At 40.3% G+C, this 15,463-nt stretch overlaps 1 protein-coding gene across 4 annotated transcripts in view; it reads right to left on the bottom strand.

Annotated features, from left to right (window-relative positions):
• Positions 1 to 3,730: 3,730 nt before the first annotated feature.
• Positions 3,731 to 15,463, bottom strand: part of RTTN (rotatin) — a 106,737-nt gene continuing 95,004 nt past the window's right edge. For 3 of the 4 annotated variants that reach the window (XM_036418611.2, XM_045574297.1, XM_045574298.1), the window contains 5 exons: positions 13,354 to 13,556; positions 9,893 to 10,160; positions 6,244 to 6,347; positions 5,156 to 5,225; positions 3,731 to 4,135 (listed from right to left, as the gene is read on the bottom strand). In XM_036418611.2, coding sequence (XP_036274504.1) covers positions 4,050 to 4,135; positions 5,156 to 5,225; positions 6,244 to 6,347; positions 9,893 to 10,160; positions 13,354 to 13,556 — 731 coding nt within the window. In that variant the 3' untranslated portion in view covers positions 3,731 to 4,049. Of the gene's footprint in view, positions 4,136 to 5,155; positions 5,226 to 6,243; positions 6,348 to 9,892; positions 10,161 to 13,353; positions 13,557 to 15,463 lie in introns of those variants that run through there. The other variant, XR_004984390.2, reaches the window with a different exon arrangement.

Below are 15,463 nucleotides of genomic sequence, written 5' to 3'. Positions count from 1 at the left end.
TTACAGTGTTTGTGTCCTTTTGCTTTTCCAGTTGATCATTTTGGGTAGAAATTTTTCTCCAAAGAACCAATTTTTGCTTTGTTGATTTTCTATCCTTTGTTGATTGCATTTAATCAACTTCTATTTTTTATTATCTCTTCAACTTAATTTGGGTATATTCTGTCATTTTTCTAACTTCTTAAGATAAACACTTATCATTTTGAGGCCTTCTTCTTTTAGAAAGATTTGAAGCTAAAAATTTCTCTTGAGAATAAAAAATTGTGAGAGAACTTTCATTTTTGCTGCATCCCACAGGCCTTTATGCATTGAGTTTTCATTATCATTCAGTAAATTTCCACTGTGGTTACTGTTTTAACTTGTGAGTTCTTTAGAAGGATACCGGTTAATTTCCAAATATGCAAAAATACTTTCCCTATCTTTTTTTTATTTATTATTAAACTTGAACTTAATTATAATGTGGTACAAGTTATTGGTGTATATGGACCTAGTCTTTGAAATGTATTGAAACTTTCCAAACTGCCCAATACTTGGATCAATTGTAAACATTTTGTGTGAATTGAGGGGCAAAGGTGATTTCTCTGATTCTCATTTGCAAAATTCTGTATATCTTAGACCAGAGTTATTGTATTATTCATATTTTCTACATTTTTTTTTTAGTTACTGCTTGCTTTATTATCAAAAGTCAAGAGTATGTGTTGAAAGTTACTCCTGTGATTTTAGATTTATCGCCTCGTACTTGGAGTTTTACATTTTGAGGTTATTTGATCAGATGCAAGTTTTATTTATTTATTATTTATTTATTTATTTATTTATTTATTTATTTATTTATTTTTGTTTGAAGCATTATAAATAGTAGTATGTCTCCTTTTTTCCCCCTTGACTTCCCCCATCCACCTCTACTCCCCCCCAATATGCCTTCACCTACCCCCTCCTCCACCCCCATGTCTTGTATCCATTGGTTATGTTTATATGCATGCATACAAATCTTTCAATTGATCTCTTACAGCCCCCCACCCCCCTCAAAAAAAAACCTTCCTTGCCTTCCTGCTATTGTTTGACAGTCTGTTCAATGGTTCTTTATCTCTATACAGATGCAAGTTATATTTAAAATCGCCACATCATCTTGTTGAGTTGAATCTTTTATCATTATAGTGAGTTTTTTTTCAGCTGTAAATAAGAAAAGTGTATGAAAGATTCAAAATGATGCAATGGCAGACTTCATTCCCTACTGCAATGGTATCAAAGAATGAGCATTTTCCCTAATTTTCATGAAATCAAATTCTTAAGTTTGCTTTCAGCCTCTACCTCAGCCACCTCCTCTCATTCTTTGCAGCGTCAGGTTTTCGAGTTGAAGTATGAGTCTTTCAGTGCCTGCGGAGGCTGAATGTGGGCACCAAGAAACAGGGGCCGGAGGAGGCGGGCAGTTTACTATCTGTTGTTTTGTGCTTTTCACACAGTATGGCTAATGGGAATGGCTTCTTCCTCACTGCCGGACTTGCAGCTTATCCATTTTTCACCATTTACGGTTCCAATTTCAAAAGGCTGATACCTATACTCTACTTCCCAAACAGGATATCCTGGGTAAGATTCCTAGTAAGAAATAGTTCTCGAAAGTTTAGATTAGTATATCTTTGTTTCATCTTCCAATTATACCTGAAATATTTTTTCCTCTTTCTCCACTGAGCTAAAAAATATTCTAAGAATTTTAAAGTGTTTTTAAGCAGTGTTTTTGGCTTTCATCCTTCATTTTTAGAACTTAACAAAAATCTATTCTCATAAAAAAAAAATATGGTTGTGTATCTTTTGCAAAGTCAACATAGTTGTTAGTCTGATTTACACTATGAAATTCTGTAGCTTTTACTAATGAGGTATTTTCCATATTCACCATTCATCCATCCATTCATCCATTAACATAAACTGAGTACCTGCTTTGTGTAACATTGTGAGAGGCAGGGAGGTACAAGGTAAACATTAATGACAGAAGTCATGTCAAGCAGTTGGTGGGAACAATGACTAAATGCAAATCAGCTTAATACAAGGGGGAAAGGAATAAGTGACAGAAAAACTTTAAAAAGGCCTAAACCAAACTAAAACTGCGTGGAAACTCAAAGAAAAAAGCATTTCCTCCCAACTGGGCAAGCTGACATAGCCTGCTGGGAAAGGTGACATTTGAAGCTGGCCTTTGAAAACAGGCAGAAATGGAAATGTGAAGGTGGGTGGGGAAAGTTCAAGACTTAATTCACAGAGGGAGGAGAGAAAGGGCATGGATAAGCAAGCTGGGGGGTGTGAGAAAGAAAAGGTGAGTTGAGAGTAACATGCCAACAAGTACATGTATCCTCTGCAACCTTTGCTCCTAGTAAAAGGGAGCTAGGCAAGGATTAATCACAAAGACAAACCTGAACAAGTTAAGTTTCAAGAAACCTTGAAAGCTCACAGTGTGATATAACCTTTCTTAACTAGACACCGCAGGATGGATGTGCCAAGATTTAACACTTCCCTCCATTCTCCCATAATGGAGAATGGAGAATGGTGGATGCCAATTCATGAGCAGGGCAGGTGGTCCTCCCTCCAGTAGAGGCCCCTCTGGTTTCCAGCAGGCGAGGGTCATGCCGAGCAAGACTTGGGGTGTATCTGCTCCTAAACCATTTGTGACACTCAGCCTTGTGGCCAGAATTATAAAACTTGGTTAAATATTACTGACAAAAATGAGATGAAAAAATAATTATTTCTCTAAGAACGAAGCTGATTTTTTTGCAAAGAACTGGCAACACGGAGTCACTTACAAATTGTTGACATTTGTTCCAAATTATGTTGGGCTGCCCAGAAACTTCTGAAATCAATCTCTCCTATCTCAAATCGATAATGTTTAAACACTACAAATTTACCTGCTTCTATTTCATCATTTAACATATATTTTGTCCTCACGCTTCCAGCTTAAATAGTATCATCTGGCTTATTTTATTGATGATAGCAAGCTGCTACAGTACTTAATAAGAAAAAATGTATTACTTTTTCTTGTTAACCATAACTCAATTAGAAAACTTTTTCCTAAATGAATGTGTATATTGTGTGTATACAGGTACACATAAGTACACACACACACACATATATACACACACATATATACACACACACACACACACACACCTTTTATTTTTCATTTCTTCAACACCATTTTCTCTTCTTTCTTTCAAATGTGTTCAGAACCTGCTGAAAGTCATTAATACTTGAACTGACATGGATTTGAGTTCTGAGTTCATAACCCCTGTAAGTGAAAAGGTCTGTCATCATGCTTGACAGGATTTGTTCCTGAGAGATTTTCATTCTTTCTCTTCATGGTATTTTGAGCTGAGCTGGAATTTGAACACAGGCCTACATGACCATAAACTCTATTTCTTCCTTCATGATTACACAGTATTTCACAAGTTGAAAGGTAAAAAATATACATATATAACATTTATAAATCACATGGGAAGGTATTAATATCACTAAACATGGTAGAAAAAAGCTACTCACAAAATTACACACACTTGCATACAAATATCCTATCACCTATGTGTATGTTCTGGATAATATAAAGGTTTGAAAGACAAGGGTTTATATTGACAAGAGCTAAGTTTCATGTAAAAATAAAAAATAAAAATAAAGGAAATCAGAAGACAATGTCTTCTTTCCATTCCTAAAATGTATATTCATGAGATTAAGTTTGTAGGCAGCAATTATTAGTCAATTTTCAGTTTCTAAAACATTTTATTAAATAATTACTAAATAGGATTTTTACAAGGCAAATTGCATAGAAAAGGTGAAAACATTTATGTCCCCAGCACTTTCCATAGTTTTTCCATCATCTTCTGGTCGGCTGCTCTTAACTACAGAGCTGACGGGAGGTGAAGGGACAGAGCTGGGCGCCACTCAGTGTCCGTCAGGAAAGAAGGTGTCGCCCTGTGCAGAGGGCTTGCCTGTCCTCGGGCAATAGCTGTGCACACAGCTGGCTTCACGGCTGTCCACCTGTCCAGCGGCTGTGGCTGCAGGGCAGAGCGCCTGAGTCCTCAGGGACAGCTTAGTTGTAGCATGAGGTTTTCAAGACATTTCAAATAATAGGTGTTCAGTGGGTTTTCTTCTGAGTCTGAAAAAGCTGAGAGAGAAAAATAAAGAGTATGGAGGAACAAACTGGTAAACTTAGCACTACACCTGAGAGTGAACACACACACACATACACACAGACTTAAGTACAATTTCTTAATAGCAAAAATAGACCAAGTTCTATTTAACTCCTCGATGTACTGGCATTAGGATATTTCACATTGTAAAAAAAATAATGAACTTGCAGAATTTAGTTACTTTTAATTAATGGTTTAGCCAAAAAATATAAACTAAAAACAGTGCACCTCCATAACAGATCCCTTATCCACAATCCCAAATGAATGCCTTGTCTTGTTCTTTCTATGTACCATCTCTCCTAACACCTAAACATGGACAGTAACTCAGTTATCCGTGACTCCAGAAACTCATGGTCACAGCCAAAACAAAACAAAAAAATCTAAAATCTACTTATAAAAACTCAAACTTATAAAAAGGTGGGGAAGACACAGTTCAGTATAAAAGTGGTCAAAGTGGCCAAAGAACAATGCTCCTTGAAAACCTGTATCACTTAAAATGGAAATGCACTTGAAAGGGAAGCCCGCCTCCTGCCCCGTGCATCACAGGGCCCAGCGGATATGGGCAACGGGTCTGTTTCTGGAAGACTAACTCAGCTCCTGAAGTCAGGTCAGTGTTCTGTCCAAGGCCAATTCTAATTGGGTCCAGTTCTTATCACCTAAGAACACACTTTAGTAGAGTGGTGAGCACTGTCAACGTTTTATACAAGAAAAAATTGTCTTGGAGAAAGATCACAGACATGTTGTTAGAAACCATTATATTTTATTATTTTAAAATGTCACAAGGAAAAGCATGGATCAAATACCAGTATACTGGTCAATGCTTCAACCAAAAAGTTCTTCAAACATTATTGTAAAACATCAGTGTAGAAAAAACTGTTTTGTTTTTGTTTTTGTTTTTTTTGGGGTTTTTTTTGCTGTGAACTGCCCAAATATTTCATTCATTATTTGCTGAATAGCTTCCAAGTTTAACTGCAATCTCTCATGATGAAACTTACTTTTCTTTGCTTTGGAATATGCTTCATCCACTCTTCTTTTTACTGATGAATTTTTCAAAGTCGTTTTTGCCTGGAGATAACATGGAACAAGCCATGAATTAGACTTGTGTTGATGTGTTAGGGATCAGGATACAATCCTCATTCTACTCTCCTGACCATAGTATCAATAGTAAGCAGGATGTTATAAAATGTAGTAACGAAGCTAGAGAGTTAGATATTAGCACATACCATCACGGTGTCAGCAAACCCTTCCCTTCCTAACTCGATTCTTCTCTCCTGCTGCTTGTTCTTGCTTCCCTTCCCTTTCCCCTTCTCCCTAATCTCAATTCACTATTTTAAACTACTTCATCTTAGCTTTAGTTACTTCACATTCCCTCAAACCTCAGGTTTCAGACCAAGCATACCACATTACCAGTCAACAAATATCCACTAAGTGACGACAGAGTGTCATATCCTGTGAGAGGACACATGGGTGAGAGGGACAGCAGCCACCTCCGTCACTGGGTGTGTTGACTCCACCCAATGTGTAGGTGGAATCTGAGAAGCGATGGCAGCTGAGAAGCCCATGGGGATGGGTGTCAATGCTCACAGTGTCACCTGGCCACTATTAATTGCTAGACACACATAGGCATTTCTCTCAGGAGTGAGATCTGTACTGAGAGAACCAGCCCCACCTGCCTGCCCCCGGGGCCTGCGCTGCAGCCTGAGGGCTGGGCTCCTCCAAAAGTCAGTGACTGTCCGGCCTGAGATAGGGAGGCCCCTCATTGGATAAAACTTTGCTATTTGGTTTTATTTCAAGATGTATTTTCCCTTGGCACTTCTTTTAGCAGACACAATCTATATCAACATTGCACCAATATGGCAAATCAACTTACACTAATAGGAAAAATTCACTCAAAAGAGAGACTCTTCTGAGATGAGAGAGAGCCTGTTGAAATGATTAGATGAGGAAGACCTGAAGTGACAGTTTACTAATTGTATGAGGGTATGCATGGGCCACAGGCTCCGAGCTCTAGCGGACACTCCTCTGAGGTCCCTGAGAGGTTGGTGTTCGCCCCCGAGGTACAACAAAGACTGTAAAAACGCACCTTCTGGTAATTGTGAATCAGAGCCCAGAGTGCAGCTGCGCCGATCCTCTGAGCGCTGGGACTCTCACTTTCCAGACAGGCAGCCAGCACATTAATCACTTTTTCTAATAAAAGAGACATTAAGAAAAGGTTCAGTCCCAGACATTACCTGGTATATATTAAACCAGTCAGATGCCCTGTCCTCCCATCAGATGCATACAAAGTTGGTATCACTGCGGCTAAAACTATCTTCATAGCATGTGGCAGGGGGAGGACAACCTGTCAAGTTTTCACAACAGACACAGAGCGGCCAAGAAAGCAGCAGCGGCCTCATGGTTCTTGGCCCTAATTCAGCAATGGCACAGCCATGTGAAGACAACGGTGGAGAAGTAATTACACCACGAGGTATACTAATGAGCTCTTCAGTTACAGCTCACGTGTTGGTGTGCAGGAAAACGGATTTGCTCTTGTGATAACTTTTAAAGACTGTTACATGAACATATCAATAGCATAGGCTTCTACAAAATAATAGTGAAGAAATACCATGAGGTAAGCTTTTTACAAAAGAACTGGACATATTGGGGAAATGTTTGTGTGGATGTGTGCATCAGAGGAAAGGCGATTTAAAGGAAGATCAACCCACAAGATAAGCCCCTTTTTTGCACAGCCAGCCAGAGGATGAAATCAAGACTTGGAAATTATCCTCAGCAGCTACTGGTTTTGGGTGAAGATGCGGAGAAGTCGGTGCCAAGGAGATGCCAGCGTGTTTCGGACATTACATGAAGCTGTTTTATTACTTACTTTTACATATCATTACATTGAATCATTCTCCTCTACAGTACGTGATTTACAACCCTGAGACACTGTTATGGGGATGCTGTGCCCAGGTCACGCCCCACCTGCTGGAGCATCTCATTACAGAGCAGCCTGGCAGAGGGCCGACTGCCCACTCACCGCTGCACGTTCCAACCACAGCGCCACTTTACTTCAGGGGCTCAACTAATACTAGTTGGATGAAAGATTCCATAATTAAAGCAAACAGAATGCTGTTTCTGTGAGTCTATTTAGGGTTTTCAAAGAAATTTGAAGGAATTTAAAGTATTTATAAAGAAAAGAAAAAAAAAAGCATCTGCTCCATAAAATGAGCTCTGAGCAGTGGGCACAGTGTGGGTGGAGGTGGGTGGGTGCTGTTTCCTGTCAACACACCATGGCTGATCCTCACCCTCTTTCCATGGACCCCTGCTTCTCTCTACCATAATACACCACAGCTAGCCTGTATCACAGATGTTATGGCAGGTGACTAGTGGCAGTTCATACTCTTGGGGACATCATTGAATGGTGTGTTCATCTGATATCACCCAGCAATGTTGTTACACATGGTACCAATACTCAGATGATCTACACAGATTTATCATTACTCCTTTTACCATGTACTATCTCTTAAAATGCTTCAATAAAGTATACATATAGGTCAATAATATGCTGCCCTGCATATCCCCAGTAGGGGGTGTGCAAGAGGCAGCTGATCGATGACTCTCTCATCGATGTTTCTAACTCTCTATCTCTCTCCCTTCCTCTCTGTATAAAATCAATAAAATATATATTTTTTAAAAATAATATGCTGCCCCTTTTGGTAATGCAAGTGGGTCAATTTTTTTTTATTAAATTATTATCTGTGTACAGCCGGGACTGGTTTAGCTCAATGGATAGAGCATCGGCTTGGGGACTGAAGGGACCCGGGTTCGATTCCGGTCAAGGGCATGTACCTTGGTTGTGGGCATATCCCTAGTAGGGGGTGTGCAAGAGGCAACTGATCGATGACTCTCTCTCATCGATGTTTCTAACTCTCTATCTCTCTCCCTTCCTCTCTGTACAAAATCAATAAAATATATATTTTAAAAAAAATTATTATCTGTGTACATATTTTAACATTGTTCCCCCTCCCCATACATACCCTCCCTCCCCAGAGTTTTGTGTCCATTGGTTGTACTTATATGCATGTATACAAGTCCTTCGGTTGATCTCTTATCTCCCCCAGATCTCCCTACTCTCCCCGCGGTAATTTTACAGTCTGCTTATTGCTTTACTGTCTTTATATCTGACTTTTGGTTTGCATACAAATACACATAAACCTGAAACTAATATTGTGTATCAACTATGATTTTTTTTAAATACATAAAACATTTACAAGTCTATTTGTAAGGTATGAAATTCCCACATTAACATAGAAATAACGTCAGGAGATTAGATAATGGTAAAATATAGTTAACTAAGTAAGAGTGAAGGGTTTTGAATATTTATTTCCTTTCTTCTTAGTGATACTGAGTTAATTTTAAGTTTAGGGATGTCATGTTGGTAGCCTGAAACCAACTATAATAAGAATATTTGCACCAGAAAAACCAGCCAATGCTACAAACCAGTTCAAAGCTGACTGACCAAACTTTTGAAAGCTTCCCATGCATTTCCACATTCAATAATGATCCTGAGGAAAACAGAATCACAGCTGCACCCATGAAGAAAGTGAGCAGAATCATTTCCACTCACTTGGAAAACTCCGTTTTACAGAGAAGCCCCTCTAAGGAAAAATGAAGTGGAAAACATGAAAAGAAATGAGCATTCCTGTATCCTGAGCATCTACCATGAACCATAAACAGTGTAGGCACTTGAAGTGTTTATAAACTAATTTCTATGAAAACCAAGGAAGGAGGGATCACTGTATAGATGAGGAAATGGTGCCAGAGAAGCTGTCCAGTGATGCTGGAGTGACCACATGAGTGGTGTGCGGGATCTGTCACCCATAGCTTTTCTCCTTTCCCCCCGATAACAGTGTCTCCTTACAAAATCCCTCCCTATGAAAGCCACACAGCCCTCACAGATACAGCATATGGTTACAGAAACCGATCTTCCCATTTTTCTTTCTGCTTCAAAATTTTTTTGATCGCTCCCCAGTCCTCGCCTCTCCCTGCTCTACATCTCAGAGAAGGAAGTCTCTGTAAGGCTACTTTCGCCACGTGCATGGGTCCTGCACACCCCTGCCTGCTGAGGATCTCTATCATCCATATCCACTGACAGCTGTGAGCACAGACACGATTCTAAGTGCTACAGATGAACATGAAATCAGGCAATGACCTCGTGACTTGTAAGAGTGTATGTCCTAGTGTGGGCAAACTAGGCATAAACAGACATATCCCCAAAACAGAGTGTCTCAGCCAGTGATCATGCTGTGGAGAAAAATAAAACAAGGAAAAAAGACAGAGGGAGCGGAAGAAAGAGAAAGCAGGGAGGCAGCGTGAGAGCTGGCTTCACTGGCACCCAGAATTTGCTCAAAGCCTAGAAGAGCGAGGGAGGACATGATGAAGCCTGAGCCCCCGCGCACCCTCCCCCTCTGTGCTACCTCCTGGACCCAGTGTGTCCCCCAGCGATATGACCTGTCAACCCCAGAGACTTGAGCTAATTCCTTAAGGGCTGGAGCCACACCTAACTCATTCCTGCCTCATTCTCACAGCCTCTGCCTCCCTCGGTGCCTTGAACACAGTGGGGGTTTCATAACCACCTGGCAAATAACTTATAAAACTATTTTGTGTCTCAACCTGATCAGAATATGCTACGAACTACCATATGTATAAAGGGGTGTGTGTGTCTATGTGAGGCGTATAAAGTGGATACGCACCATTGGCCAGAATCTTGGGCTTATTGGCGGGACTGAAGCAAATGTTATGAAAAATAAGGAGAGGCAGACAAGGGCTGCGCTTGTACTTGAACTTGCTCATCTCTGTCAGCAAGTCTAAGCCGCCATCAAGCCGCAGGATCATCTGCTGCCCATCTTCTCCATATGATATGTTCAGGAGCAACTTCAACCAGAGAATGGTCAGGTTACTGAGACGTTTATTTTCTCCTTTCGGCAATGTGAGAGACAGGAAGTTCTGCAAGAAGTTAGTCTGTGGATAAATAGAAAGAACATTATTTTCTTTTTGAGAGTTTGCATTCCTAGTCCCTCGGAGACCAATTAACCAGCATTCTACTCTCTTTTTCCCACCTTTAATGTTTCATTCCTTCAATACCACCCCTGTACCCCATTGTTTCCAGGTATAAGTAAAAAATGGAGAACAAAATAGCTTTCAAATTTTAATTCTTAGTAATTCTTTTCTGGTGATGGATAAAGCAGTTACAGTCAACTCAATTACTTAGGATTGATAATTCAGTTTGTGGATTATTTTAGGCCTCTTGAGTTTTCTCTTTCAGTCTGCCTTCTGGCAATTTTGCTACTCATTCAAGTTATCCTATGGGGAGGAAAAAGTACCAAAGCCCATTGATGATTGCCAGAGGAAAGAGGGGAAGGGAATGGGTGAAAAGGGTGAAAGGAAATAAGAGCTACAAGCTTTCAGTTATAAAATAAATAAGCCCAGGGGTGTCAAGTACAGCACAGGGAAAATAACAATATTGTAACAACTGTGTATGTGACAGATGGGGACTACACTTACTGTGATGATCACATCGTATGGTATAAATGTTAAATTACTACATTGTACACTTGAAACTACTATAACACTGTATGTCAACTATACTTTAATAAAAAATAAACTAAAAATAAGTAAAAACTTTAAAATAAAATAAAAAAAGAACTAAACCCAAAGAGGTCCTGAATACCAGGTAACAACCCAGGAAGGACTGAGGACACCTGAATCTCTACAGCTACATGAGTGCTAAAAAATAACCTGTGGGTACAGCTTGTGTTCTGTTTGCCCCAGCTGTTCCTCTTTACAGATTTCTCATGGCCACATGTCACTCTAGCAAACTTAGAGACCAGAAAGCTCCATCACTTAAAGTATATGAGTCATTTCAACCTCCGAATAAAACCCTTCCACAAAACCGCAGCACATCCCTAACTATGTGAAGGATAGTAACTTATCATCTAGAATAATCTGCATGCAAAGAAAGAATGAATGAAAGTACCATATGAGGAAGCAGCCCAGGAGAGTATGGGAACCACAGCCAGATGCACAAGGGATCCAGGAGCAGGAATGTGATCACTTAGCTTTCATAACTGCCCTGAAGGTCTCATCATCTCATCTCTCTCCCAGCTTCATAACCCACTCTGGCTTATTTCCTGGATCCTCCTGCAGCTAAAATCACAATGATGGTTTAAATATATGAAATAAATTTAACTTTTATGTAAAATAACTCTGACTGTGTGGATGCAGTCAGCTACAAAGATATTAGCGACATCGCACAAGCACCAAGCAGGCTGGGGAACCCCACGCCCACTTGCACTGCATGTGCCCTCACTGGCACCTACTTCTCACCTGTTGGCCCACGTTAGCGTTTTTTACATTCATCCCGTGAGTCCCCCATGCAGCTAGATTGTGCCATGACAGTGGAAATCTGGGGCTGATGAGAGTGATAAACTATATGGCGGTGCTTCAAAGGAAATATGCTGTGGGCATTCCTTCTTTTTTACTAGGCCCACCGATGCTTTTTAATAGTTTCCCACATCAGGTGAAACGTGCTGAAACATATCATGATAGACAGAAAGCAGACACTTTCGAATCTGAGTTGTAGCACAGCATTAGCCACATGTTCTAATGCCTGCAGCAGAGGAGCAGAGAGGGATGCTGTAGGTGTCCAGGACTCATTATCACTTACTGTAGCCGAGGGAAAACAACATAGGTGACCTACACCTCACAGTCTGATCACAACCATATCAAAATATGCTTAGAGAGTAAGAGCTGAAGATGCCTTAGACATAATTTTGTTTAACCTAATAATTTTTAAAATGAAGAAACTGAATATGTTAAAAGGAGAAAGTCTCCTTTAAGTAAGTCTTAAAGTCACACTTCAGACCTGAGGTTGGGACCCACACTGCACGTGGGTGTTCCTACTTTGCTTCCTACCTGTATGTTCTGCAAGAAGCTGGAGAAAGCACTGAGCCAGGTTTGTGCTCTTGCGTATGAGGAAAGACAGTAATCACGCATCCAGTTCAAAATGACTCCATACACACACAGAAGCACACACATTCACACTCAAAGTCACCTACAATCATAGCCACTCACACACTCATTCACACACACATTCAACACACAGAGAGACACATATATGAAGAAAATATCCAGCCATGAGCTGGAAGTAAAATCTGGCTCCAATGAGAGCAGTGGGTTCCTGATTTGCACCTTTTGCCAATCTACCTGGTGTGAATACCACCACTGTGGCTGATTTCAAGATATTGCCCAAAGTCAACTTGCTTGCAAATTCCTGAAAATTAAAGAGAACACTCCTAAGTCCACACAAGTTAGCTCCAGCACATCACTGAAAAGCTCCTTCCTTCCTTAAGACTGCTACTTGGAGACTGCATTCAAAGTGGGGTTTTTAGTGGGGAGGGGGAAGAGGTCACAGTACAGGAAAAGGAGATCGATTTTTATGAACGCTGTGTACATTTGGAATTTATTTTGGCCTTCATGTAAAAGAAAGACAAATACTCAAATAATCAGCATGTACTATAATACTAAGTAACATCCAATTTACATTTTAGGGATTCTGTTGACATGCCCCTGAATACAGTCTAACTGAATAGCTGTGCTGGAATTTATTCTGACAATTCAATCCCTTTTAAATACTCTAAGTTAAACCAGTGACCAGAGTCAAGTTTAGGCACTGGATCCCAGGAGACTGATAAAATCACCTCTTTGGTCATAAAGAACTAAGGTCTAACTTAGAAGAAAAAGGAACCATGATTTCATAAACCATTTTGACTACAAAATTGAACTGAAATTTACTGCTCAATTTGGTCTTGTTTAAATACCAGTATATTACTTTATAATTTGAAATAAACATAAGACAGCTGCCTTTTTAAAACCCTCATTTTTGAGAGTGATAAAATATAATCCAAAGCTAAGAAGATAAACTAGAAGGGAATAAATGGTTTAATCATATTCTAGCTTCTGTTACTTTTCAAGTATCAACAATCGACTGGCTTTAAGGAAAGTGACCCTCTTAATCCTTTCACCATCCTTTAAAATAAAATGCCTTGAAAGCAGAATTAACCCGAGACTGAGTTCTAGACTTCCCACACATATGCTTGATGGGCAGGAATATTTTACTACCTTTTCTACGATGGAAAGGAGTTTAAGTACTTACTTTCTGAATTACTCCTTTACAGTCATGAGACAAGGCCAGGTTTGAAAGGAACATGAAGACCATCTGCTGGACTGTGGAGTTCTCAAGAGGCACCTGGGAAGCCAACTTCAGGATACACAGCATCAAGGAGCTGCCGGGGGCTCCTCTGTTCACAGCCAGAACGGGATACTGTCCAGAACTTGACCAGCAAAGAGAACTGCAACCTTAAAAACAACAACTTATCACAACATCTTCTGTTTCACTGTTGAGTTCAGAACAACATCAGCTGTAAAACACAATCTATCGAGTGACATGAAGCTGCAGACTGCACATCAGCACCGAGGCTGGTGTTATCCGTGGTCAGCCTCGTGGGCTACTGTTCTCACTAAAAGGCCCAGGATCGCAATTGAGCATTTAAAAACACTAGGGGTAGCCCTGGCCGGTGTGGCTCAGCGGTAGTGCGTCAGCCCTCAGACCAACGTTCTGGGTTCGATTCCTGGTCAAGGTCATGTACCTGGGTTGCAGGTTCGTTCCTCAGCCTCGCTCAGGCAGGAGGCAACCAATCAATGTGTCTCTCTCACATCGATGTTTCTCTCTCCCCACCCTCCCCGCCGCAACCCCCTCTCTTCTACTTTCTCTTAAAAAAAAAAATATCCTTGGGTGAGGATTAACAAATAAACAAACAAATAAACAACAACAACAACAAAAACCCCACCATACATTAAGGTGTTTTTTTAATAAAGACTAAAATAAGCACTATAGGTTTTTAAAATAGTTCCCAAATAAGACATCTACTTAAATAGAAACAGAATATTAGAAATGGGAGGTAGCTTGGTCTAAGAGGCATTCATTTTACAGAAGAGAAAAAAAGAAGCACAATAATTCTGCAGTGGGGTGGCAGGACAAATGCTACAGCCATAGATGCTAGATGAAGGCGCAGGCTTGGAGAAGTTAGCGACCTGCTCAAAGTAACACAGCCCACAAGCAGCAAGTGCTGGCAGAGGCATCAACTGGTTTTCCAGGGTCTCATGTCTCCTCAGTAAATTATACAACCATGTGGGACTTACCACGGGGAAAAGATCATCATGAAGGAATCAGAAATACATCTGACTATACTGCAACATGAACCAAAAGTTAGTTAACTTGTGAAGGCCAGCTTAAGTATAACTACAGCAGAAGGCTAGCAAATCTGAATAAGTACACTGATTTTTCTTGTGTGCACACTTTATAGCAGTATCCAATAGCACTGTTTCCATTAACTGTTACATAAAACTGTCACCAATGATGTGACTTTGCTTGGAAGCAAATCAAACAGGAAAATAGAACGTTTCTTTCTCAATTAAGTTAACTAATCCCATTCTAATAGTTACATCAATTTTAAGTACAAAAGTAATGCAGATAATAGTTTCAAAAGATTGATATTAAAGTAAATGTCTTTGCTCAATATTTAGCAAGTGATTTTTTCCCCCTCTTTTCTTCGCTTAACCCTAAATTAAGGAGGAAGAGTAGGGTAGAGAAGGTGATATGGAGACATAACACTCCACACACCACAATGAGAGTTCAGCAATCTGAAGGTCTGTTTAGGTCCGTTTGTGTCGGCCATGGACACAAGCTGAATGGACTGCAGCTCCAGAGAGGAGGCCGAGGCCAGTCAGACTATCAGGGAGTCAGATAAACTTCACACTGGTCTCTGGACTGTTCTGAGTTCCAATTCTTTCTCTGATTATCTTTTGCTATTTAGAGAACCCAGCTGCTGAGCTGCTGAACGTTGACAGAATAAAGTGCACAGACTTGCCAACCAGTTAAACCTGACATTTATGACCCTAACCTCCCAATGGAAAATTCACACCACCAGCAAGCCTACTTTACCTCCCTAACAGGCTCTCCTTCCCTCCACTTAAACAGTCACTTCTCACCTTCTCATCTCTTCTCAAATAGCCTCTGCCCTGCCTATCTCCCTCAGCACGGCCTATAGGAGGCACTCAATAAAATGTCTGTGAAAGGAATGAATGAAAGAGGCACCGCAACTACCAAACCAACAGAATCTAGAATTACCCCTCATCATACCAGTGTCCTGCTCTCACATCTGTAACAGTTTTAACTTTTATCTGATTTTTAAGGTCTTACAGCA

This window comes from Pipistrellus kuhlii, unplaced genomic scaffold, assembly GCF_014108245.1.
Source record: "Pipistrellus kuhlii isolate mPipKuh1 unplaced genomic scaffold, mPipKuh1.p scaffold_m20_p_6, whole genome shotgun sequence".
NCBI lineage: Eukaryota > Metazoa > Chordata > Mammalia > Chiroptera > Vespertilionidae > Pipistrellus > Pipistrellus kuhlii.
This window is presented reverse-complemented; position numbering and strand designations above follow the sequence as displayed.